The 27,571-nt window shown below is 37.8% G+C and overlaps 3 protein-coding genes across 4 annotated transcripts in view; 1 reads left to right on the plus strand and 2 right to left on the minus strand.

Moving 5' to 3' along the window:
* Nucleotides 1–210: 210 nt before the first annotated feature.
* LOC121417057 (GDH/6PGL endoplasmic bifunctional protein-like) lies at nucleotides 211–6,501 on the minus strand. Its single transcript, XM_041610618.1, has 6 exons — nucleotides 6,004–6,501; nucleotides 4,782–4,927; nucleotides 3,819–4,005; nucleotides 3,243–3,395; nucleotides 2,404–2,520; nucleotides 211–2,146 (listed from the first exon to the last, which is right to left on the minus strand). Exons 1-6 carry the CDS (start codon nucleotides 6,413–6,415, stop codon nucleotides 516–518), a joined length of 2,646 nt encoding a protein of 881 aa, XP_041466552.1. The 5' UTR covers nucleotides 6,416–6,501; the 3' UTR covers nucleotides 211–515.
* Nucleotides 6,502–6,624: 123 nt separating this feature from the next.
* LOC121417058 (isochorismatase domain-containing protein 2-like) lies at nucleotides 6,625–17,080 on the plus strand. Its single transcript, XM_041610619.1, has 4 exons — nucleotides 6,625–6,996; nucleotides 12,870–12,976; nucleotides 15,179–15,318; nucleotides 16,752–17,080. Exons 1-4 carry the CDS (start codon nucleotides 6,813–6,815, stop codon nucleotides 16,906–16,908), a joined length of 588 nt encoding a protein of 195 aa, XP_041466553.1. The 5' UTR covers nucleotides 6,625–6,812; the 3' UTR covers nucleotides 16,909–17,080.
* A 4,887-nt stretch (nucleotides 17,081–21,967) lies between these two features.
* The window catches only part of LOC121417059 (splicing factor 3A subunit 1-like), a 38,050-nt gene continuing 32,446 nt past the window's right edge, over nucleotides 21,968–27,571 (minus strand). Inside the window, exons 15-18 of one of the 2 annotated variants that reach the window (XM_041610620.1) lie at nucleotides 27,008–27,306; nucleotides 26,087–26,274; nucleotides 23,191–23,364; nucleotides 21,968–22,326 (exon numbers count right to left, since the gene is read on the minus strand). In XM_041610620.1, coding sequence (XP_041466554.1) covers nucleotides 22,225–22,326; nucleotides 23,191–23,364; nucleotides 26,087–26,274; nucleotides 27,008–27,306 — 763 coding nt within the window. In that variant the 3' untranslated portion in view covers nucleotides 21,968–22,224. Of the gene's footprint in view, nucleotides 22,327–23,190; nucleotides 23,365–23,713; nucleotides 23,909–26,086; nucleotides 26,275–27,007; nucleotides 27,307–27,571 lie in introns of those variants that run through there. The other variant, XM_041610621.1, reaches the window with a different exon arrangement.

Genomic DNA, 27,571 nt, shown 5'->3' on the forward strand with positions numbered 1-27,571 from the left:
ATATCAATAGACAAATCATTTCACACCCGATCATGAATAGAAAACAAAATTAAGTCATCAGGAACCATACAAAATTTAAAATTCATGCATTTTATATTACATAACACATGGGGCAGCTGCTCGTTTATGACATCACAAATCCAAAACTTTGAACTCTAATAACTGTCTTACTCATTAACGGATTTTCCTCAAACCTTCACGAATATTTTTTACTATTTTTTCTGCTATTTTTACAACAAAGTTTTCTTTAGGGTGAACTTTCCCTTTAAGTGTTTTGACCATTTAGGGTGAGAACTCGCCGGAGCCCCCGCATATTTTTTTCCCTGGTAACTATGCACAATAATCAAGTAAGAGGGAACCAAAAAATAAAGTAGAAATATTACTTTGAGAGCCACAAAAAAATAATAGGAAAAACACGAGGAGAAAGAGAAAGAGGGACGGAGTTACCTAAATGCTCTTATGAAGAACAGAGCAAACAAGAAAAACGATTATCAACTAATTACAAGAAGTTGTCGTTAAAGCAATGCATCATGATCTATGAACCAAGAAAGGGTCCCATTATTAGGGATGACCGCAAGCACTGGTAATTCACTAGCATCTGTGAAATGAGTTTGTTTTAATCTATCGACTATTTTGTGTTTTCTATCACCAATGATCAGGACACCTATATTCCTGGAATTGTTGATTGCGGAAAAGCCAAGCGTCATTCTTCGGGGTATGCTCGACTGCACGGCACCTTCTGAAAGCAGTACATTATTTGTTTTACCAAACATGGCATCGTTGTAAGGGAAAAGGGAAGCGACATGGCCGTCCTCGCCGACCCCCAACACGACGAAATCGAATCGCTGGTCGGGAACAAGTCGCTTTATTTCAGACGCGTACAGGTCAGGTCCGCCATCCTCTGTGCTGCATAAGCCATTTGTGAGCTGAACAGGCATGGGATGAAGACTGGTGTACGGAATAGGAATGTACTGAAGAAGTTTGGAGTAGATCTGATTAAAATTGGAATGCTCAGATGTGAGCGGGACGCATCGTTCGTCCGTGAACCAGACGTGTGTCTCGCGCCATGGGAACCTATGCCTCATGCGTAGGAAGAGATGCAGGAAGAGCGACTCTGGAGTACTCCCACCGGGGAAGGCGACGTGAAAGGCCCCGCGAGTGGCGATAGCAGAACGAGCCGCTATTAGCAGATGTTTCGCTAACAAAGACACTGTTTCCTCTTTGCTTCCTGTGTGGAGGGCGCCAGATCGGAAAGTCTTGGAAATCCCTGAAGTGGAAGGCATTCCGTATCGGTTGGAGTCCTCAACGTTCCACGTCCCATCAACATCATGGCTAAACCTGAGCTTTCGTCCCTTGATCTCCATGTCGAGCCATCGGCCAGAGTCTCTACCACCAGGGTAGCGTCGGGGAGGGATATCTTCCAACACTGCAAGCAATGGAGTCCATATATCCCAGGAAGCCACAAGCTCTGATGATCCAATGAATTTATCCCTGTTTCCATAGTAACATTCCTTGATAAGCACAGAGTAAGCATCGGACTCTGCCCCAGCCGAATAAGCATTGAAATCTTTAGCTGGCAACCCAAGGATGTCCGCTCCTGGATCAAGTTCCAGAACTCTCCAGGAATTGGGGACTTGTGGTTTTGGTAGCGACCTGCTGACAGCAACCGTTGGAAGACCTCTAGACCCAATGAAGAATATGATTTGCTTCGGCCTGCATGCGTGGTCCCCTTCAGTGTAATCAGGCGTGATGGTGCAGAAGTGAGAGCTTTTGAAAACAATTCTAAGATAAGTTTCTTTCTTATCCAACTTTTTACCAGACAGCATTAGGAAAGGGACACCTTTCCAACGTGGACTCGAAATAAAGAACAGAACGCCCGCGAATGTTGGCACGGTTGACGTCTCATCCTCTCCGTTCTCTGTCTCTTCCCTCCACTCATCAGCATAGCTCTCATACTGACCAATCACGGCTTGGTCCGTGGTCATATGATCGACCTGGCTGAGTAGGGCAAGCTTCTCTCGCTGGTAGTCATGGATACTGCTGAGATTAGTTGGAATTTCCATGGCAACCAAGGCCATGATCTCGGTCAGGTGATTTTGCATCACATCTCTCATTACACCGTATTTGTCGTAGAAGTAAATACGTCCTACATAAACATAATTTAGAGAGAAGAAAACATGATACAAGTGTTAATATTCAATACCACAAAAAAACAACATCACTATCAATATAATCATCATTATTTTACTAATAAAACATGTATTATAATCATTAATATAATCATTATTGTCATCATTATTATTATCATGATTATCATTAAATTCCCTTGTATTATCAGACATTCAAACAATTCTCCCTTGCTAACTATCCACCATCCAATCTATAATCCATATTCCATCTTACCTTTAGAATCAAGTGATTCCTTCATCACTATTTCCACCCTCTCAACGTTTTCACTGTTCCATATTTCTCCAAATGTTTTCTGGTTGAGAGATCTGAATGGTAGGATACTCTGCACACCTGTGTTACAACAACAAAATACATTTAAATTAGATACAGATTAATTCCCCTCTTGCACCTTCCATTAGTAGAGCGTTCAGCCAAAATGAAGTTATTTATTTTTAAAGAAGATTCTGCAAAATATGTGCAGTATCAGGCATGAGCATTTTAAGCGCAGAGGATTACATTTTGTTTTTTGTTTTGGGGGGGGGTCGCAACAATAGATGTTCCCCACTAACAAAGGATTATCCTCTGTGCTGATGCCCATGGTATCAGGCAAAATCTTTTTTTTTCTTCTTTCAAGGGAACCTTTCCTGAACCTACTGACCAAGCCACAACATTGCAGTAAAATGGAAATTTTTCTAGGGCTCTCTTGAGCATTTCAGAGCCAAAATCACCCCAAGCCCCCATGTAGTTTTCCAATGCTGTACACCTCTTTATGTCAAATTTCTCCTGAGGAAAACAGATTTGAATCTATTGTTCCTAATAGAATTGAATTGGAAAAAGTTCCTTGAATAAATATTATAGAGAATATCAGTATAATCACCCAATCAAATGTCATAGAAATCAATTTAATCTCACTTAAAATCATAAAAGCTGTAATGACCCCCCCCCCTCTCCCTACCCCATCAACTCCTCGTCCCCCAAAGAAAACATGACATTCAGGTAGTTTTTAAACTTTACAGATAATTTTTGATTGTTGTTTCTTAACTACAACAAAGCACAAAAACAACTAAACAAACCTGTCTTTCCAAGATAATGATCTATCCTGTAGATTTCATTCTCTGCTAAATGTTCCTTGAGGGCGCTAGACAGTTTTTTAGCCGACGCTGTGTCATGGCCAAATGGTTTCTCCAAGACGGCTCTAAGCCAGGCCTTGCCTGTTGGACGGCACACTATTAGAACAAAAGAAAAAACATAAAACAATGTGACAAGATTTATTAAATCTAAAAAGCAATGTTTTTGCTATTTGATCTCACATCAAACCAGATTTTGTTCCAAAAATGTCTTAAACTCGTTATTCAGCACTTCATGAACATCAAGATTCAAAAACACAATTCAATCTACAGTTCATCATCCTAACTACCGGTAGTAGAAAAAATTGCCATCAATTCTATATCCATGACTAATAACACCTTTGACTCTATTTGCTGTTTGGTTCAGTTCTAACTTGATCAGTGATAAAAAAATATTAGTAAAATTTATATAGTCAACTCAAATGTAATTGGGGACTAGGTTGGATTTAAAACCTGGATGACTGACCAAAAAAACAAGTATGACCCCCCCCCAAAAAAAAAATCCCAGCAATTAAAGAATACCTTTATTAATGTTTTCTGCTATTCCAGCATAGGCAAACGCAGGGACAGCAAAGTAGAACATCCTACCGACCTCCTCTAGTCTCACAGATTGCATCTTGCGATGGATATTGTTGCATAGCTTCTCATAGTCATCAGTCTTTTTCAGCATATGATAAGTGACAGAATCTCTGTAGACCGCTCTCGCTCTCTATCGTAATCAATATTCAATAATTGGAGGAAAATATGCATTACAATCTTGTGGCTGACATATGAGAAAAATTTATGTCTGAAAACTAAAACATCATCAAAGCTGTCCAAAGTTCATCCTGTTCCATTAGATGGGTTATATAAAATAATGAAATTGATGATACAAATAATAAATTCATTCAACTTAAATTTGGCATCATGACAGATTTGAGAAAAGAAACTTCTAGGATGAACTTAGACCAAAAGCTTCGGTCTCTGTTTTGTTGGTTGTTCCGTTGAACTGCGTTGGCTTCACTCACCAAATACAGAGACCGAAGTTCTAGCGCAATCTGTACAGGGGACTCAATGGTCATATGTTTATGACTATGTACTAAGTTCAGATAAAACAGGGAGGTAAGTTGCACAACAGCTGACTGAGGTAAGTCACTGTTTTTCTTCTATTCAACCTGATTTTTTCCCCCCGTTTTTGGCAATTAATGCCAAGAGGGAATATTAATTTGCATTTTGGTCGCGTTAATTTTCAAAATTTGGTTCATTAAAGACAAAAATTGAAGAGCCCCGATGGGGGGATTTCTCATTGTAAGTCCCCTAATAGTGGCTGCATGATAGCGAACCATCTGTGTATGAGGAGATATCAAAAAAAATTAAAATTAAAAAACTCCTAGAAACAGACGGCTGCCAGCTGTCTAGGATGAACTTAGCTTGTTGATTGAGATGACAGATATGTATATTTCATTTTAAAAATCAAGATCATGAATTCATGATCACATCATTTACCTCACATTCTTCTGCTGTCATGGCAACCGAGGCAGGGACTCTGCTACATGATACATTCTGTTCTAAGATACGTTTCATCTCCCGTTCCCCTTCATCTGTTCCAATCCGTGATCCAGCGTAAAAGTGGAATTTCTGGTCTTTCTCTTCTGAAGATGCCACATAAACAAAGAGAAATATTGATTAATTCATTTCCATGAAATTGATCATGGTTTATGAAGAGTGACACATATAGCCATTCCAATATAGAGCAAAATTAGCATGTTCACATTTCCACTTCGATAAAGAGTGAAAGTAACAAGTTACAGGTAAAATTTTTTTGTTATGCTTCATTTAGAATTTTGGATCTGAAAAAAAATCATATTAATGATCGTCAACAAGAATTCTTAAAATAAAATAAATTGAGAGTAAAGTATACAACATGAATACTATTTCAAAATGTGACCTATTATCAGTCTCACTCTCAGATCACCCTTATGAGTCACACCTCAACAAAATCAGTTTCAGACACTGTCACCATCTAACGTTAGATCTAGACTACTGCAGAGTGCAGTGACTGTAATTTGGGGCATGTGCTGAATCTGAACTGGGCCCCCCGGGGGGAACACTCAGTGCATAATGCATAGTGGCCTAGTGGGTATGTGCCGCAGAGGGGACCCCCATTTTTACACTCAAATTTCTGTTTCAAGGCATAGCATTTTTGTCTTATTGAGAAAAAGAAATCCGCTCCATAGCATAGCATTTTCTTCTTATCGAGAAAAAAGAAGAAAGAATTAAATCTGCTCCAAAGCTTTGCATATTTTTTGTTACGCCGTTCCGGTCGCATTGATCTGCTAAAATGAGCTGCAATTTTGGTGAAAAGCGGCCGTAGAGCGCTGTCCGACCATCACTTCTGCTCGAGCGCACCCGCCGGTGGCCGCGCTAGCTGCATATCATCATGCATGCCCGTTCCATAGGGATGCATACGCACTCACACGCTGGCAATCTGTTCCAAGGACCCCATTTTCACAAACATTTGTAGTTCCGAAGCCCGTTCCGAGGACCCTCCTTTTTACAATAAGCCCGCTCCAAGACCAAGGCCCCCGTTTTTTGTCTCGCCCGCGGCACACCCATATAGGCCATACCACTTTTTTGGTTGCGTGCCCCCCCCCCCCCCCCCCGGGTGGCTAGGCCCGGTCCCTACATCAACAACAGATCCATGGGAGAATTACTACCCAGTACCCACCATTAACCAGATTGAAAAATCCCTGCCACAAATATCTCCTCGAAAGATCCCCTGTTGCTCCGATTATGATCACGTTAACAACTCCATCTCCGTGAATTCTTGGCTCGTCAAGCGGAACCGAAGGTGAGCTTTCACCCGGAGCATCGGGGCTGGAGCTGGATGCAGCTGTGGCTGGAAGGTGACTAAAAAAGATGAAGATCCAAACAAGCGTCACGAAACAAAACCCTGCTAATCTGGGCTTGTTCGATTCCTTTTTCACCCGATAACGTAGAGACAATGGCATTTTAATTCTGGCTGAACACGCTGAAGATGAACAAGTCAAAACAGCAAATACATTTTGAGATTTACAAAATATTAAGGTTGTTTGTTTCGTCGAAGCCAACGACACTGCACTGGACCACATTGTCAACATATGAGTTTAATGTTACGCAATCTTCATCTTAAACCTCTTCGATTACATGATTGGGTGTTTTCATTCGGAAGGAAAATTTAATCATTATAAATTCGGAATAATAGTTATTTTTCTTTTTTTGATTGACATCAAATTTGTATTAAAATATATTTTTTAGTGAAAAGGGATCGATTTTTTTAATATACAGTAAAATTTATACATTATTTATCTATGCACCCCTCCAAGTAGAATGAAATCATCCAAGATCCCTTGATGAGGAATCCATCATTGATTGCCTATCAAAGCAAGCGTAAACTCAGGAGCATTACCCCCCGAAAGTCTCGCGTAGAACTTAACTAGGTTCGATCGGTCCGGAGTCCAGCTTGCTATTCGCATACTTTTGACTGAGCTGGTGGTCATGGCGGGCAGAAATCTAGGCAAACTTGTCCTACGAAATTCGTCGCTTTTCCTGTGTGACATGCAGGAAAAATTTCGACCTACGATTAAGTATTTTCCAGAGATCGTGGAGGTCTCATCAAGACTGTTTCGAGCGGCTAGAATACTTGATATTCCCGTGATTGTGACAGAACAATATCCGAAAGGTGAGTACATTTTCATCGTCGGAGTCAGAAATAAAAATTAACAAATTTATAGGCCTATTATGAAGCCAGGCTTGATCATTTTCGATGTGACGATGTCGATGAGACGTTTTGATTTTTAAAACATTCCTATTGCATTTTGATATTTTAGAAAAGGAAGGAAGAATTATACACATATTATGAATGATTTAGTCCAATTAAATAATTGTCCGTGACAAAACTGAGTCATAAACCATTAAGGCAGTGTATACAGCCACACGCGTGTGTCTTTACCATCCAGCCACACGCGTGTGGTTATATCCAGAACACCTATCTGTGGATACCGCCACACGCCGCAAGTAATAACAGTAAAACACGTATGTAGGTCTGACCGTCTATATCACGATCAAAATAACCTCATTTCTTCATTAAATTCTTACATTCTAAACCCCTTTGATATCCTTAGATCATTTCATTCTCACCGTCTTCTCTCCTTGCTTTTCTTGTCTTGTTACAAACGGTCGTCTGTTTAACAGCAAATTCTCTTTTTCTACTTGTGTCGATTCTGGCTTCCTTCGCGGTACGGTGGCAGACCCATACAGGGTTAGCGCAGCGCAGTAGACATACACAGTTTGGGTTACGTTTACGTTTGGTACGAATAATTTTCATACCAAGCGTTAAGCATGCACGAATCCTGAGTTTCGTACGTACGCACGTACACGCACATAGCCTAGAGTCAGTAGAGAATCGACACAAGTAGAAAAAGTGTGGAAATTTGCTATTTAACAGGCGGCCTTTTGTAACAAGACAAGAAAAGCAAGGAAAGAAGACGGTGAGAATGAAATTGAAACGATTTAAAGAAATCAGAGTGGTTTAGAATGTAAGAATTAAATGAAGAAATGAGGTTATTTTGATCGTGATATAGACGGTCAGACCTACATACGCGTCTTACTGTTATTACTGGCGGCGTGTGGCGGTATCCACAGATAGGTGTTCTGGATATAACCACACGCGTGTGGCTGGATGGTAAAGACACACGCGTGTGGCTGTATACACTGCCAAAAATTAAAGCGTTCACTGAGTTGACAAGTTGGATGAGCCTAGGGGCGTGGGCGTGGCACTTTCGACATCAGCATATTGCATTTGCCCTTGCTTGGCCTTGTCCTACTGCTCAGTTAATATTCATAAGGTATTACTCAACTTGTTGGAAAAAATATTGAATTTCACCAATTTATTTTAGGCTTTAATAGCCTCAAAATGCAGCCTTTCTAATAATAATCCCTGACTAAAGTGAGCGAATGGACCATTGGTGGCGGAAGCCAAAAAATTAAGGGGGGTCCACCTGAAATTTTGTGATGGACACAGGTAAAGACATTGACAAGCAAAAAAAAGTTATCAATCCCCCTGGCCCTGCTTCCGCCGCCTATGGAATGGGCTGATGATGGGTAAGCAGACAAGACATTTTATTTTGTTAAATATGGTTGATATGACCCAGGTTATTCCAAAGAAAATCACATATTTCTATCAATTTTTTCTGAGATTTTTGACAAGCTTATAATAGAAATATTCAAAGAGGAATTAACAGTTTCAACTGAATATTATGTAGGACAGATCATCTCTGAAAAGAGAAATTGAGGTTCAAGACAACATTGAATTAAAATTTTAGGTGCGCAGACCTGCCACCATCATTTCCAGTGGCGTACAGTGGGTCACGGCATTGGGGGGGCACCTGCAAAAATTTCGGGTCACTTAGGGAGCGCGCTCAGTTGTCAGGTATACTGACCTAATATAGATATTTTAAGGACATGCAGTGCCATCAAACGGATATGTATCTCGCTGATTAAATAATGCGAGCGCGAAGCGCGAGCTGAAAATTGTTGATATTGAGGGCTAAAAATTGACATTATAAGCGAATTGTTTTGTAATCATGATATTTAACTGTCTCGCTAAACAAACAATGCAAGCGCGAAGCGCAAGCTAAAATTTTTGTATATATAGTGAGTGATTGTATTACCGACCGGCCTTGTATTACCGAACGTGCGCATCATATGCATCAGAAAATAATCAAATACGCTCAAACCTTTGCAACTTCCTTCCAAAGGGAACTTGAATAGAAAAATGATGAAAAATTATCAAAAACACAATTTCGAAGTCTTTATATCCTCAAAACAATAAAATATGGTCAAAATAGCTTATGAGTGACTTTGTTGTTTTCCCAACTTTTCCCATAGAAAACACACGTTCGGTAATACGATACCTTTTTCAAGTGACCAAAATATTTCACTTGCGAAGAGGGGTCTGATTGGAAGCTGATGTCGTTAAAATGAAAAACAATTTCGGCAAAATTTCTGCATATTTATATTTTGTAGGTATTTGTGTATTTATGGTGAAAGTTTGGTGAATTTTATTGGAATAATGTGTTTGATATGATCAAATTCATTGAAAGTGTTCGGTAATACAATCCACTACCATACTGACCCTAAACAAGGAAATTTTAAGGATTATATTTTAGAATCCATTAAGAGTATAAATATCTCACCATAGTCATCTAATGCTATTGCCATCCTTTGCTGATTTTGTTAGAATTACATCTAAACAAAGTCATGAAGCACCTTTTGTAGTCATGTAATCATGATTATCATACGCATCTTACTAATCAAATACTGCAAGTGCAAATGCGCGAGCTGAAAATGGAGAAAATATAGACCTGAAGAGGGGCATTCTAAGGGTTGTTTGTTGGAATTCTCTAAGACCCTACGTATTTGACTAACCAATTGATGCGAGCGCGAAGCGCGAGCTGAAATTTTTGTATATATTTACCACAAACATGGATATTTTAAGGACTAGAGTTACGAATCCATTAAGTCAGAGTATACATATCTCACCATCTAATGCGAGTGCCAAGCGCTTGCTGATTTTGTTAGAATTACATCTAAACACATGGAGCACTTTTTGAAGTCATTGTAATCATGATTATTATACGCATCTCACTAATGAAATACTGCGAGCGCAAAGCGCGAGCTGAAAATCTAGGAAATTCAGACATGAAGAGGGGCATTCCAAGGCTTGTTTGTAGGAATTCACTAAGACCCCACGTATTTCACTAACCAAATGATGCGAGCGCGAAGCGCGAGCTAAATTTTTTTGATATTCAGATCAGAAAAATTGACATTTTAAGGACTGATTTTAGGAGTTCATGAAGAGCAGAAATCTCACCAATCCACTAATGCGAACGTTAGCACGGACAGGAAATGTTTTATATTAAGACCTTAAAATAGGGCAATAACTTTCAGTAGTCATGAAAAAGAAGAATATATCACTACTTAAAACAATAATAACTCTAATTGCGAGGAAATATATTATTTTGTTGTATATTGATTTGAAAACGGGAGGCTTTAGTACAGCAGGTCTATATATCTCGTTAAAAAGTATATGCGAGCACCAGGAACAATGAAGACACAATTAAGCAAAAACATGTAATGTTTCATAAAGTTGTGAAAAAATGCTTCTTATGATGTTATATAACATAATATAATATAACATTATGATAAACAACAATTTCTTCTTTCCCCCACTACGTTTCTCTTCCTTTTTCCCTCTTTTTCTCCTTTTCCCCGTTTTTTTTTTTTTTGGGGGGGGGCCAGCCGATTGGGGGGGCACGTGCCCCCTACATGTAGTTACGCCACTGATCATTTCTATTGACAGCTAAAGAGCTTGAGTCAGAATGGAGCTCACTTTAATTGATGTGGTTTCCCATAGAAAGGATATATACCAGTACAATTCTTTTCTGCCTGCATTCCTCAAGGTCTTATAAAATTAATTAGATTTAATATGGATTTCACTGGGTTTGGTTGAAATGTGAGCTGGTATTTTGATAGACCAAAAGCTTCAGTCTCTGTATTTTGGTTGATCCGCTGAACTGCGTTGGCTCCAGTCACCCATACATATAAGTATCAAAAGAAAGATTAAAGTCTTACAAAAAATAGTGGGCCTTCGTTCAAGATAATTTAATGTCATTTAGAGTTCAAAAAAATAAAATCTGGACAAAACCCGTCCTCCGAATTGCTGACCTGATTACACATGCAGGCTGGCACTAACCCACTACCGTCAGTGAATGGGGATTATGGGTCATTCCATCTGGATTCACCCAGTGGTTGCACCCGACCGTCTCAGAATTCGTTGTAAATTGGTACACATAAAATTCACCATGGCCCACGCACAAAACAAAAAAAATTAGTCAAATCGGTCCGTCGGTTCTCGTGCTATGGCCCGCCCTTTTCTCCTTGTTTTGACAAAAATGGGCGTGACCTTCAACTTTCAATGGCCATTGCGTCGTAACGTGTTGACCAATTTTCACGAAACTGGTACCATTTAATAGGAAATTCAGAGAGGAATCCAAAACATGCATCAAATAATGTATTGGAGCAATTTATAAGGTCGTGACCCTTGACCTTTACTTTGACCTTGAATTTGACCCCCGGACAAATAATTTTTTTACTTGATTTTCGTGTATGTTAATTATTTGTATGATATTGACAAAATATGTTAAAACCAATGATGATATTTTATTTCTTCACCTTTTAAAACTCTTCCAAAGATACCATGAAATTTCACTCTAGTCCCACATACTGATATTCATGTTAGTAAAGTGTTCACAAGTTACATGATTTCTTCCAATCTTAAGTCACAGTATGCAAACACATGAAAAGAAATTAAGCTCATCAGTTCACAAATGAAACATTAAACATTTATGCTCGTGAATAGGTATCTTTTTAGGCATTTTGATGTTCATCAATATATACATGTATCATATATGTATATATATATATATATATATATATATATATTCTTGTTAGTAAAGTGTTTACTTTTATCATCAAATTATGAGTATATGCTTATTTAGGACTCCCCTAATATATATATATGATATATATTGCTGAACATCAAAATGCCTTTAAACAGATAGTACCTATTCATGAGCATAAATGTTTAATGTTTCATTTGTGAACTGATGAGCTTAATTTCTTATCATGTGTTTACATACTGTGACTTAAAGATTGGAAGAAATCATGTAACTGGTGAACACTTTACTAACACGAATATCAGTATGTGGGACTAGAGTGAAATTTAATGGTATCTTTGGAAGAGTTTTAAAAGGTGAAGAAATAAAATATCATCATTGGTTTTAACATATTTTGTCAATATCATACAAATGATTAACATACACGAAAATCAAGTAAAAAAATTATTTGTCCGGGGGTCAAATTCAAGGTCAAAGTAAAGGTCAAGGGTCACGACCTTATAAATCGCTCCAATACAATATTTGATGCATGTTTTGGATTCCTCTCCGAATTTCCTATTAAATGGTACCAGTTTCGTGAAAATTGGTCAACATGTTACGATGCAATGGCCATTGAAAGTTGAAGGTCACGCCCATTTTTGTCAAAACAAGGAGAAAAGGGCGGGCTGTAGCGCGAGAACCGACAGACCGATTTGACTAATTTTTTTTTGTTTTGTGCTTGGGCCATGGTGAATTTTATGTGTACCAATTTACAACGAATTCCGAGAGGGTCGGGTGCAAAATTGCACTTTCATCGGGTGAATTGGCATATGGAATGAGTCTGGTGATAAATAGTAAAATGTCAGAAATTGTTCAATAAATCCCCAGAAAAGATGGTTATTCCCGTCTAGTATTTTGGTAGACAGGAATAAGTCCTCTCTGGGGAAATTAGGCAATTTCAGGCATGTTACTACCTGACATCCCCAGAGACATATGTACTGGTGAGTGTAGCCAAGGAAGTTCAGCTGAACAACTAATGTACAGAGACTGAAGCTTCTCTGCTTACCCCCCCCCCCCCCGAAATGAGCGAGCACTAATTGTCTATTTTTTCTTGTAGGTCTTGGACCAACTGTTAAGGAGCTTGGTATCGACCGTGATGAGGTTGATATTTATCCCAAGACATGCTTCACGATGGTTCTACCTGAAGTAGAAGAAAAACTCAAGGTAATAGACCAGTTGGTAGTTACTTCAGGGACAATTTTGGTCAAATGACCTTTCATTTCGTTCATTATGATAGGCAGATTTCAAAGCAAGATATTACATAAGCTTGCCTTACATAGCAGGATGAAGAAATTGAATAGACCAGGTGACTAGAATATAGCACACCAATGAACACTTTATGAAGGTATCTGTTGCATTCCCACTTTGAATGCAAATCATAGCATGTTGTACAATGTATACTTAGCAAACTGTGAATACCAGTCGTTCAAGGACGCATTGTTGTTTTTTGTGGATGTAAATGAAAACCACAATTCAAAAGAATATAAGCATAATCAAGACATCAAAGTTGGTGCTTATCTCATTAGATTTTAAACCACCATGTCACTTCAGTACAAATGATCTTCCTCTGATCATGCGTAGAATCTTTTGATCATGCGCAGAAAGCAACTACGAACTGGCTTATATACATGGGGTTATAGTTTTTACTATGTGAATGGCTGTAGGGCCAATGGGATCAATTTTATTTCAATTCAATTTTATCGCAAGCAAAACATGATTGGCAGTGGCAGACTGAATTGTACATTTTTACACAATGCCAGTGAAATTACAAATTATTCAGATTCACAGTACAAAAATATATATCAAATTAAAATGTGCATCAGTAATATAGATAAAAGAAATGTTTATTCAGCTATTATTTGTGACCAGCCACCTGAAACAAGAAACACCATTTTTTTTTCTGGACAGCTTGAAAGTTTCACTGAGATTGCACAAGGTGTACATGTACATGTCATGTTACTCCTCTGCCTCTGGGAATAGTTAAAGGAGAATGAAACCATTGGAACAAGATAGCTTGTGTGAAAACAGAAAAATCAAAGAAACAGATCAACAAAAGTTTGAGAAAAATCGGACAAATAATGAGAAAGTTATGAGCATTTGAATATTGCGATCACTAATGCTATGGAGAATTGGAGATAGCAAATTGGCAATGCGACAAAGATGTGTGATGTCACTTATGAATAACTCTCCCCATTACTTTAGTATATATTTCACTTGAATTGCCTCTTTTATTACATCTATCCATAGATCATGTGTTCTTTCTTCATGAGGGCATGTAATACATATTTTTTAAGAATACATCATGGATAAAGAGTTTGTATCATCATAAGAAAAAGCAAAAAGAGACATTTTGAGGGTATTTTATAGTCCACCAAAGGGAAAGTTGTTCATCAGTGACATCACACATCCTCGTCGCATTGCCAATGGGAGGATCTCCATAGCATTAGTGATTGCAATATTCAAATGCTCATAACTTTCTCATTATTTGTCCGATTTTTCTCAAACTTTTTTTATTCTTATTCTTTGATTTTTCTGTTTCTACACAAGCCTATTTGTTCCAAAGGTTTCATTCCCCTTTAATTTAGTCAGCATTGGCCAAACTGATCCTGAGGGGTGTTTCACAAAAATTTAAGTATGATTTAAGTCGTTCTTATTAAATACCAACGCGTACATGATATTCAACGTGCAATCTTATTGATCAATAATTCCGCAGTAGTGTGTGTCCTCTTGGCATAATCCGACCAATGCGGCCATGCCTTTTATACCGCACGCAACTACACTGTAGACATTTAATTGCGACTCTTAAAGCTTGTGTATAGTTTTGGTAAATCCACCAAAATGCACCTATCACTATTCCAATTCATTGCTAGCTAATATGAATGGATATGCCCTATAACAGTTATGATGTGGAGGATATGAAATGAAAATGTGTTTTACAGGATAAATTTTGCGATTTTACATGGAAATTTAACTTGATCGGGTCACCCGATCAAATTAAAATATCTGTGTGTTTTTGTCTTTCATTTAAATCCTATTCCAAATCATGAAATGGGCTGAAACTTTCAAGATATGTTCTTTGTAACTTTTGGATATCTAATCACTAAATTTATAAGATAAGTGCTTGAATGCCCATTTTTTTAATTTAAAACAAGCATCGCCGAGAGAGGGCGCTATATATCCAAGATTTGAATATTTGAAATTTTCTCAGAGAAGTGCAGTTGGAAAAATATCTAACGGTCTCTACGCTTTAGTTAGACTGTCAGATGATATTCGATTATCAATCACATTATTGACCTTTTACCAAAGCTATACACAGGCTTAATATTCTTTGTGAAACACCCCCCTGGTTTTATTTTATTCTGACAGAAAAATGAAACCAAGTCTGTAGTTCTCTGTGGAATCGAGACACAGGTCTGTGTCCAGCAAACGACCCTTGACCTTTTAGCCAAAGGTTATGAAGTTCATGTCATTGCCGATGCTTGCTCTTCAAGGTCTCTGGTGGATAGGTAAGTAATAATGATAATACGTAGGATTTATATACCATCTTTTCCATTTGGATTGAATGCCCAAGGTGCTTAGAAAAGAGCAAAAACAAAAAATTAAAGAGAAGTACAAGAAAAGACACATCACAAATGAGGAAAAATGTCTGTAAGTATCAATCAGTCATTCTAATAAAGGTCAAGTTCACCCCAGTAGAATGTTGAATTTAATGGAAAGAGAAAACTAGTTTAACACTGAAAATTTCATCAAAATCTGATACTATTGGCAGAATGAGGTTTTTCCAGCTTTTCTTAATTTCACAAAACAGGGGGTGTTCCACAAAGATTTAAGTATGACTTAGAGTCGAAAAACTGAGTTGCGTACAGTATAAAAGGTTTGACCGCATTGGTTAGATCGTGTCATGAGGACGAGCTCTACTGCGTATCTATCCATAAGGTTGCGTGTTGCATATCATGTATGCATCGGCATTCAAGTGCGACCCAAGTCATTCTTAAATCTTTGTGAAACACCCCCTTAGTTTATTTATGAATATGCAGATGAGGGGAACATTGATGTCATCCAATCACTATTCATTACGAAAATTTCCCGTTTGATTCTCGACCTCACTTCGGACTGCAAACTGCGGTCGCATACCCCGTTTTGCGTTTGCAAATCTCAAACAACTTTTCCAACCCTGATAAACCCATCTTGGCCAGGTAATCCCCTTGTCTCGATTTCACCACCACGGGCCAGCTAAACGAGCGTTGAGCCAAGGACGAAATGATAAACAACAGCTGTGCTATTATGTAAGACTTGTCTGCCTGTAGAAGGATCTTCGGAATGAAATTATTGTATTCGATATTAATCACGTTTTCAAAGGCATATTACATTCAGACATCCAATACTAGTCCATTTTCAATTTCGAACGAAGAAAATCGACCTCGAAATAAGGAAAGTATGCAGAATAAAAATTACGGTATGCTTAGCATGCAAGGACCGCGATGCATCCCATCTAGTTTCTGTCCGTACAGCAAGAAAATATGGGATGCATGCCGTTCACTCGCGCAACGATACAGTCTTAACGAAAGGAAGGAAGGAAGAGAGAGAGAAAGAAAGAAAGAAAAAAGAAAGAAAGAAAGGAAGAAAAAAGTTTCTATCAACGCGTGTATACATGGAACTCCATGCACTCAACAGAATGCAATCCATCGTGTGTGGCCCCCTGCTGTGACCGTTGATGCTGGGGTGTATTATCTTCGGACCGAGGTCAAGAAACAGGTGTTTCTATACTTAAATTTCATGCTTGTTTTGAGAAGAGATTTGATGATAAGGGAAACTTGGGGTATACTGCTCTTAATCGCAAAATTTTTGTCATGTTGTCAAGATGTAACAGTATGCTATTGTGAGACTGTGGAAATTCAATTAATACCGTTCCTATTTTATCATTCATCCTTTTCATTAGGATGTATGCCATTGAAAGGCTGCGGAACTGTGGAGCTTTCATCACTACCAGCGAGTCCATCATCCTCGAAATGGTCAAGGACGCTGCTCATCCAAACTTCAAAGAGATCCAGAAGCTCATCGCCACATCTGCTCCAGATTCGGGCCTCCTAAGCTGAACGGGTCAAACTGAGTAGCCCAGTATAATCTTGGTGGAAGCTGCAGTTTGATTGTCTCTTAGTTTCCATCCTATTATACGTCTTATGCAGGAGACTAAGAAAAGTGGCTGCGAAGCTTTCACCTCGCAGCCATTTCTTGTAGTCTTCCGCATCAGACATAATGTTTATAAAATGTTAAATGAAAAAGCAAAGATATACATATGTGACCTGCATCGCAAAACCAGCAATAACATCACTATTTTTTTTGTATTTTATTATATGAAATTTGAAATATTCAAATTTTCTCCTCATTGTCCTGAGAAAAAATTGGAACTATGTGGATTACCATTGTTTAACATTTTATGGTTCAGTCAAGTTGGACCTTACTGTCAAATCTGTAAAAATTGAAATATTGTATAATTCAAACAATAAAAAACAAAAGAAATGAGGGACATCGATTATCATAACTATTTTGTGAAAATAAGCAATACTTTAAAATGTCATAACTTTCTTGTTTTACATTTAATTTTGACCAAATTTTCAACATTATGCTTGTCAGATTTTTCTCTATTCAAATCAACATTTTTCTGAGTTGGACTTGACCTTTAAAAAGGATCACGTCAAATAGCTAATAATGAAAATATCAGTTACTCAATGAATCTTATAATGGCGAAATCATCTGTCATGCTGATGTATAACATTCTTACCAAAATGAATTGGACATGTAACTAGACTGTACTTAAGATTGCTTTTATTTTATACATTATATCGGATTGATTTATAAGGACTCTGGATTTGAAAATTTTTATCAGATTATACCATCAATATTGTCCAGAATATAAGATATGTTGTGTGTTTTAATTATGCTGGCAGGGAAAATTATTTAATTTATTGCCTAACTTCATGACTATAGTGTTTATTTCGTACTTCTGTTGATTATTTAAAATTGTAGGGTAAATTTGTAAATAAAATAGATATATTTGAATTGATAATAATTGGTTCATTGTATTACTGTACTGTGGTAAACAAAAGTTGAGTACCGTAAGGGCACTAGTATTCAACCCGTTTGGAGAGTTTCCTCAAATATATAGAAATATAGAATTAACCTGAATTTCAGACCCATCTTATTTCCAAGAGCAAATGCTGGTTATTCTTTTTCCATTATTTTTTTCGTCAATCAGTCGACTGTGTGCGCGGCGATCGAATTATACGGCGACGGTTTTTGGCACTAGTATTCAACCTAGCAATGAAAGATGGCCCTGTCTCTCAACCTGCCCTTGTCCCATCCGACTATGGACTAGACCATTTGAGATGAGATCAAACAGAGAATTAATCAAAGCCAGAGACTTATATAGATCTAATTTAGCAATCTAAACCCTTATGAGATTTGCTATCTATCCTCACTAGGTTGAATACTAGTGCAATTCAGTGCAAAAGGCCATCGCCGCATAATTCGATCCTCCGCGGATACAGTTGACAGATTGATAAAGAAAATACCGACAACAGATTACCCTGGAAATAACAAAGGTATAAAATTAAGATAATTACCCTATTTCTAACTATTTTGGGAAATATGTCAAAATCTTTGAATTATGCTGGGTTGAATACTAGTGCCCATACGGTAAGTAAATCTTGTCGAAACGATAACTAGAATGAAATTTAAAAATGAAACAAAAAAATGCAGCAGACAAGGATGAACAGAGGATGAATTAAAGAAGAAATTTCCAGAAAATACCAGATTTTATTCAAGAGAAAAAAAGGCATTTATTTCACGATTCAAAAACAAGATACACATTTACATAGCTAGAATGTACATAGCAACATACACCGAACGCATAAGATTTTCAGTACGACGTTCGGAATTACATCAATCTCCAATTAGATGAAACTATTTGGACTTCTAAAAAAAGAGCAGTTAGCGATACATTTTGAGGACTTTTTAGAGGTAAAACTGGGGAGCGTTTCATGAAAGGACATGTCCGATACTTTATCTGACAAGTTCCATTTATCCGACAGTGCCTCTCAGGCTCAACCAATCGAAATCAAAGAATGATTGTCGGATCTGACAATGACAATTTTATTTGTCAGTCAAAAATGTCGATGAAATGGTCCTCAGTTCTATTGATCAATGGATTTCAGAGATAAATTTCTTCTTTATACAACAAAAGGAAAAATTGTCATAAACAGAGGGTTCCCAGGAAAATAGCATGAGTCTAAACTTGTGGTTTAACTATGGAAAGCCAGTTGTGACACAAATCTCTAACAGCACAGGTTTGAATACTTGGCTCATAATGTTACTCACATCTTGCATAACTGTCAGAGAAATGATGACGACAAGAACACACTTGTCGAAACGTTGAGATTGGGTGGTCCTTCTCAGGACCGACACTTGCCCAAGAAAGATACATGGTGTACCGTGAAACCTACTACACTAATGTATGTCAGAGAATAATAACTGAATTAGTTCCTTCAACACAGTAACATATTGGAAGAGTACAATTAATGTAAAACAGATTCAATGTTAATATTTTTGACACATTCGGCTTTCCATAACTGGCACACAGAGTTACACCATGGCCTAAATTAAACTGGACTTCAGAGCGCAGGGGCCCCGTTTCATAAAGTTTGTAAGTTACAAATGACTTTACGCTTGACTGGTGACCATTTCTTGTGCTATGTAATATCCCTATGTAACTTATTTAGTGCCTAAGAAGAGGTTCCAGTTGTAACTTTACAAATAGCTTTATGAAAACACCACCCAGGCCCAAGATTTCAAGGTTGAAAGAAGCAAAATACATTATTGAAACTTCCAAAATGTTGACTGTTATCATACAACCCTCCTCACACTTAAATCCCAGGCTAAACAATGCAAGGTAATGCAAATAGCATTAAGCTTATTTGCCTACATCATCTGAGATTAGTATAGGGGCCCTAGGTGTGTGTTTGATTACAGGTAAAAGACATTAGTTGCAGCAAAAAAAATATTTCATGAGAGTCTTTTAAATCAAGGTTAATTGTCAAATGTTATCATACAGCTAGATCTGGTACAGTTATGCAAACTTTTCTTTATAAAATAATAAAACCTTGGCCCAAAATCAATAATCTGGTACTAACACGGAAAAACACATGTGGGACAGTGTATCAATATTCTTTGAAAAATGTGTGACATTTGATGTAATTCCATGCTTGTTTTGCTTATTTTCTCAGCAATTACACATATTCTTCCAGAACCATTATGGCACATATATTTTATTTATACTTACAAACACTTTGGTGATAATTTTATTGGATTCTGTTAGAACTCATTTTGAGATCACTACCACAACTGGTATTTTTCTTTAAAACCTGCTCCAGGGAATAATAGTTTTGCTTCCCAAATTTGGTAAGCATTTTTGGTCACAAGAGAACAGGGGGGGGGGTGTTTCACAAAGATTTAAGTATGACTTAAGTCGCACTTAGATGTCGACGCGTACATGATATGCAACACGCAATCTTATTGATCAATACGCAGTAGTGCGCGTCCTCATGGCACGAACTGACCAATGCGGTCAAGCCTTTCATACCGTACGCAACTCGGCATTTAAGTGTGACTCTTAAGTCATACTTAAATCTTTGTGAAACACCCCCCTGATGTGTATTTTGTTCCATACAATTCTGTGTGAACCATCTGCAACACAAAAGACTCTTTATGTAGCAGTCTTTAAAAATATTTAGCAAATTGCGATGCGATACCAGGAAAATTATGTTAGGTTGCCATTTCATCCACTGCCACATGGTCTTCCTTCATTTAGTCTAATGCCATTCTGTCCATCAACATTGCGTCTAACAACCAATTGATCCAATAACCATTTGGTCCAATCATCAGTTCGTCTATGACTATTTCCTCTCATAACCAGTTGGTCTAATATCCATTTCATTTTCGTTGACTTCGCCCAATTAACACTTAGTCTAATTAGACCAAATGGTATAAGGACTAAATGGCTATTGGACCAACTGGTTATTTAGACGAAATGTTGAGTGGAGAAAATGGCAAGTAGACCATGCGGATAGTGGACGAACCGATGGTAGACCAAAATGATAGTAGACGAGTCGGTAATTGGACAAATTGGCATTAGAACTATTGAAAACGAACCATTCTAAAGGTGGTAAGTCAACGACAAAGGGTATAGTTTTTTCACAAGAAAGGGTCACCAAGGGTCCTGTGTAAAAGAAACTAGGAAAAGGTGTCTACCCAATCTCTTAATCCAATTTGCTGAAATGTAGATAGTACGGTATCCTCGAAATGCAAAGACATTGGTGAATTGTTGTAACCTACGAATAATATTTTGAAACATTCTATAAATCAATGAAATGAGAAAGTAGGAATTATGGTGTCCCCCAAAACCGGAATTCTAAAGTGCAGGGGTGATATTATGAGATCCATTTTATCTCAGTTAAAACAAAATATTTTATCTATGTTAAAATCAATGAGATAAAATACCGTTAAAATCTCTCCAAATTGGTATTCTGGGAACCATTTTATCTTCATTTAATCTCTATGAGACACACCTATTTTTTAATCCATATCCGATGAGAAACGCGGTTTTATAGTTCTCTCTTCTCACTCAACCAGAGAAAATCCATTCCGCCAGGTGTGGCAAAGGAGCGAGATTGCATCAATTAACTGAATTCAAAAACACTTTCAGTTTTATCCGGAGATGCCAAGTTCAAAGACCAGCTATGCGTGAGATTTTCTGTGAATCTGAGTGAGATCACAGACATTGTGTACAATGTATATGGGGATTGGCTGTGATAGTTGCGTGAGACAGAGATTTGAGGGGATGAACAAGAGTCCAAAATGCTTGAGTCTCACGCACAATGCGTGAGACTTGGTAGCTCTGTTTTATCTCAGAGATAAAATGTCATTTCAGAATACCAATTTCATTTTAAATGATAAAATAAAATATTTCAAAGATAAACTGACCTCAGAATACCACCCTAGGTTTCCAGTGCAAAGGGAATGTAAAATGATAAACAATGTAAAAGAAGGGACAATGACTTTCCATTCAAATAGACATCTTGGTTCTATATTTTGCTTGTGAAAATTCATTGAATTTACCTTTGCAAAAGTTATTTCTTGTTTCTGCTGTGTACATTATAATATATGACAAACCATGATTTTAATTTTAGATCAGGTTTGAGGGATGGAAAAGACCATTTTAGAAAGGTAAAATCACCATCCCTGGCGACCTCATCTTAAAAACAGTCTCCTTACAAGAATGTATGGTATCTTTAAACAGTCCAATAGTACATGAGAGATATATCACATGATGATAAAAAGTACATTGTATGGTATCCTCAACGTCTCCTTCCTCCACGTTCCTTGAGCTGAAGTTGAACCACAGTGCCATGCATGAAATTGTAGAAGCCAAGCGAGTTTGAATCCTTGATGAATAGACCCTATTGAAAAAGAAATATTAAAAAAATATATAAATTAATGGGTATGCAGCCATGGGGAACTAGTTTATTTTTCTTAGTGGCCATGCCTTTGACACCCCCCCCCCCTTTCTACAGTTTCATGAAATATCTCAACAAAAGGGTGATTTCACGAAGATGGTTTTTGATAAGTGGCATGAAACCATAGGTTATGGACATTTCATTCATTAATTACAATTAATTCTGCGTATATTTTGAAAATGCATCCAATGACTGCACGCTTCAATCACGGCGTGCTAAACTTGATATTTTTTACTAAGGCAACAGCGTTAGTGAGACCGCCATTTTGAATCAGTAACTCCGTCGCTAGTTACATTTTTTTCCACATTCTTTAATTGTAGGTGCTGAATTCAAATCCACCTTTATGAATTTGAGTGTGCTGTATTAAATTCAGATGGTTGCTATAAACGTTCCACTGAACTAAGAAAAATAATAACAACCTGGAGGGTGATTCATAAAGCTGTTCGTAAGTTTAAGAAACTGTTTGTAAGTAAGAAACTTTTCGTAAGTTTGTAAGTTTAAGAAAGCTTTTTGTAAGTTTAAGCAACTTTAAGAATGACTGGGGAACCTTTCTTACGCGCTAAGCTATCACCAATGAACATTGAATGGTGCATATTTACCGCAGACGTATCACCAGTCGTTCTTAACTTAAGAACAGCTTTATGAAACACCCACCTGGTTATTTATAACGCTCTTAAGAATAAATTGTACATATCTTCAGATTTATTGTTACCCCGGTCATCGGATTCAATCAGTTGTTCCCGCACATAAAACACATATACACATCCTCCACTGGTCAAGTAAAAAGAAGAAATCATCGTGACTTACCTCGTGCTGTAGCTTCTGTTTACCCGCCGGAATCCCAAGTTGTTCAAAGAGCTTGGCTTTGATGACAGACACCTGGTCAGTGAGAGGCATGTTGAGGGTAATCCGCTGACCGTGCAGCTTCCATTCTGGCTTATCTTGGACCAGAGGACATACCACGTTGAACATAACAGTACCCTGCGATGGACAGTGAAACAATGAGAGAATATTGAAACATAGTAAGGGGCATAATAAGTGTGATCCTCTGGCCGTGCAGCTTCCATTCTGGCTTATCTTGGACCAGAGGACATACCACGTTGAACATAACAGTACCCTGCGATGGACAGTGAAACAATGAGAGAATATTGAAACATAGTAAGGGGCATAATAACGGTGATCCTCTGGCCGTGCAGCTTCCATTCTGGCTTATCTTGGACCAGAGGACATACCACGTTGAACATAACAGTACCCTGCGATGGACAGTGAAACAATGAGAGAATATTGAAACAAAGTAAGGGGCATAATAAGGGTGATCCTCTGGCCGTGCAGCTTCCATTCTGGCTTATCTTGGACCAGAGGACATACCACGTTGAACATAACAGTACCCTGCGATGGACAGTGAAACAATGAGAGAATATTGAAACAAAGTAAGGGGCATAATAAGGGTGATCCTCTGGCCGTGCAGCTTCCATTCTGGCTTATCTTGGACCAGAGGACATACCACGTTGAACATAACAGTACCCTGCGATGGACAGACAAAGAATGAGCAAACATTGAAACCAGCGCCCTCTATTACAAAAAGTTGCAACTGATACGATCAACTACAACTCTGGAAAGCCAGTAACGCCAACATCTACATTGCAGGTTAGTTCAACAATTTTCAGATCATGATGTATCCTTACATAGTTATTGTATTCTTAAAGGGGAAGTTCACCCTGACAAAAAGTTTATTGTAAAAATAACAGAAAAAATAATAAAAAATATTGACGAAGGTTTGAGAAAAATTCATCAAATAATTAAAAAGTTATTAGAATTTCAATTATTTGATTTCAATGATTTGTGACGTCATATGCGAGCAGCATTCCTACATAGCGAATGGTAAAAAAATAAATGAAATGTCATTTTCTCAGAAAATTCAAAATGGTTTTCACTGTACCTTTTGTATATCAATAGACAAATCATTTCACACCCGATCATGAATAGAAAACATAATTAAGTCATCAGGAACCATAAAAAAAATTAAATTCATGCATTTTATATTACATAACACATGGGGCAGCTGCTCGTTTATGACGTCACATATCCAAAACTTTGAACTCTAATAACTTTCTTATTCTTTAACGGATTTTCCTCAAACCTTCACCAATGATTTTTACTATTTTTTCTGCTATTTTTACAACAAAGTTTTTATCAGGGTGAACTTCCCCTTTAATAATTCAGTAGGCTTCTTTGTTTATAACTGACATGTGCAAATTTCCTGCAGGAAAATCATTTGATGGATATCCATATGGTCGAGGTTGATCAGGGTCCCGTCTTCCATAGAGTTACAGTTGATCCGATTGTCTGGAAATCTAACAATGTCATAAACTTTTCTCCAGAAAATTTGCATGATGTCTTTGGTAACAAAGAAGCACACTGATTTTTTAAGAAAACAATGAATGTATTTTTATACATCGCATCTAGAAAATATTTTGAACAAACATGCCTTTTAGATGTTGACATTGCTGGTTTTCGATAGTTGTGGTTGCTCGGATCAATTGCAACTTTTTGTAAGGGTGACCTCACACCTTGCGATTGGTCTGCGACTCAATTTAAGAATTTGATGCTAATTTGAGACTTGGAATATCTTACTGTGTAATGTTCGAAATCATCGTACGAATACCATGTTCAAATCTGTGACTATGCTATCATCCTTCTTAGAATAAAAGCAAGTTTGATATGTAGCCGTAATGATGTCATAGCAGTCGTACGATTGGCTACGATTTGAAATTAATTTGGCCTTTACTCCAACATAAAGGCTTACAATCTTACAAATGGTTATATTAGTATTCTTTCAATGAATTTCAACCTCAAATAAAATGACATATTCCATTCACACTTTCAGAAAATGAGCAAATTGCAATTTGTTCCAAAATCGGATCACGAACAGTTGGTGTGCGGTGGCTTTAAAACTTGTGTATAGTTTTGGTAAATCCACCAAAATGCACCAATCACTATTCCAATTCATTGCTAGCTAATATGAATGGATATGCCCTATAACAGTTATGATGTGGAGGATATGAAATGAAAATGTGTTTTACAGGATAAATTTTGCGATTTTACATGGAAATTTAACTTGATCGGGTCACCCGATCAAATTAAAATATCTGTGTGTTTTTGTCTTTCAATTAAATCCTATTCCAAATCATGGAATGGGCTGAAACTTTCAAGATATGTTCTTTGTCTGTAACTTTTGGATATCTAATCACTAAATTTATTTGATAAGTGCTTGAATGCCCATTTTTTTAAATTTAAAACAAGCATCGCCGAGAGAGGGCGCTATATATCCAAGATTTGAATATTTGAAATTTTCTCAGAGAAGTGCAGTTGGAAAAATATCTAACGGTCTCTACGCTTCAGTAAGACTGTCATATTAGATGATATTCGATTATCAATCACATTATTGACCCTTTACCAAAGCTATACATAGGCTTTAAGACGGGGCCCAGATCTGGAAGGGGCATATTCTTAGAGAGGGATTTACCAACAGTGGAGTATATTAAATACAGTTCATCTATCAGAAGCTTCCCATACCTGCACAGTTATGAAGAACCTTACATAATTCTATTTTGGACTACCCAACCTTCAGAATCAAGAGCCATATCTTTCTATGTCAGATGCAGAAACCTACAGAATAACAAGCTGTGATAACTATGTGTACCTTGTGTGTAGCAAGGAACTGTTCCTCTGGGATGAGATCGTCCTCTGTTTTCTGTCTCTTTGCTGGTGGTTCGTCCATACCCATGTCCTGTCTGGGCGGTCCTCCCCTGGGAGGTTCTGGTAGAACACCTCTCATCATCTGAGGGGGGCCAGGGGGAGGCATAGGAAGTCGGTTACCCATAGGACCACCTACAGAAAGTTGAGGGAGAAGAGGTTATTATCATTATATAAGTGTTAAGAGACGTTTTGATATATGAAGTGCTATATAAAAACGGAATATTATTATCATTAATGTGTTTCTCAAGACTGTAAAGTATGTGTTACTATCAAACTGTTACTATCTAAATCACTGTCGTCATCATCATCCTCCTCTTCATCATCAGTGTCATCTTCATGACTTCATCACCCTCATTGTCATCATCATTGGCATTATCATCATTATCATATCATCATCATCATCACCATTATCATCATAATCACCATTATCATCATCATCATCATCCTCATCCTAATCATTGTCCTCATCATCACTATCATGATCATCATCATCATCATTGTCATCATCATCATCATCGTCCTCATCATCACTATCATGATCATCATCATTGTCATCATCATCATCTTCATCATCACTATCATGATCATCATCATTATCATCATCATCATCATCATCACAGGGAGTAAGTTTCCTGGTATCGCATCGCAATTCTCTCCACATTTTTTAAAGACTGCTTCCGTATAAAGTCTTTTGTACAGTATATTTTTACATAGGACTGTACATTGCTCAGTTGAGAGCTTTTCTCTTATGACCAAATATGCTATTCACATTTTCAAGGCAAAATTATTCCCTGCATCATCATCATCATCATCATCACCATCCTCCTCCTCCTCTTCATCAAATCCATTGTCCTCCTCTACCTACCCTGCATTCTAGGCTGGGGCTGCATGGGCATCCGTGGCGGACCCGGGAAGGGGTTCATGATCGGTCTTGACGGTATCTGCATCAGGGGCGCAGCCGGCGCCCTCACCATCGGGACCTGCTGTACCAGAGGCATGCGAGGGGGCATCGGGGGCGGTTGTGCAGGGGGGGCCTGGCGAGGCTGTGCGGGGACCACCGGTGCAGCGGTGCTGGGCTTGGGGGGCTGTGGGGGTGGTTTCGGGGGCTGAGGTGCTGCTGCTTTTGTTTTCTGGGGACCAATTCGCTCCTTCTCCTTGTCTGGTCTGTTTAGAAAATAAAACATCCAAAATTCAATTCAATTCAATTTATTTTTCATTCTTCAACATAAACAAATAAGTACAAGATAGATTGATTCAATTTAAATAAAAGCATGAACAACAAAATGATGACAAAGACATGATAACATATTCTAACACCCTAATGCAAACTGCAAAAATGGTCCAGGAATTTTTTTAACATCAGATCAGATCCACTGTGATACAAATTCACTGTTACGATTACAGATTGTTTTTTTTCCAAAATATTCTT

The sequence above is a fragment of the Lytechinus variegatus genome, chromosome 6, assembly GCF_018143015.1.
Source record: "Lytechinus variegatus isolate NC3 chromosome 6, Lvar_3.0, whole genome shotgun sequence".
NCBI lineage: Eukaryota > Metazoa > Echinodermata > Echinoidea > Temnopleuroida > Toxopneustidae > Lytechinus > Lytechinus variegatus.

What these genes read in the sequence shown, in the direction of transcription:
- LOC121417057 (XM_041610618.1), bottom strand. Translation starts at nt 6,415, where the DNA reads ATGTTGACAATGTGGTCCAGTGCAGTGTCGTTGGCTTCGACGAAACAA. An exon ending in AGCAGAAAACATTAATAAAG is followed by an intron (nt 3,396 to 3,818) that starts GTATTCTTTAAT and finishes TTGTTCTAATAG; the next exon opens with TGTGCCGTCCAACAGGCAAG. An exon ending in GGAATCACTTGATTCTAAAG is followed by an intron (nt 2,147 to 2,403) that starts GTAAGATGGAAT and finishes ATGTTTATGTAG; the next exon opens with GACGTATTTACTTCTACGAC.
- LOC121417058 (XM_041610619.1), top strand. Translation starts at nt 6,813, where the DNA reads ATGGCGGGCAGAAATCTAGGCAAACTTGTCCTACGAAATTCGTCGCTT. An exon ending in GACAGAACAATATCCGAAAG is followed by an intron (nt 6,997 to 12,869) that starts GTGAGTACATTT and finishes TTTTTCTTGTAG; the next exon opens with GTCTTGGACCAACTGTTAAG. An exon ending in AAGTAGAAGAAAAACTCAAG is followed by an intron (nt 12,977 to 15,178) that starts GTAATAGACCAG and finishes TTATTCTGACAG; the next exon opens with AAAAATGAAACCAAGTCTGT.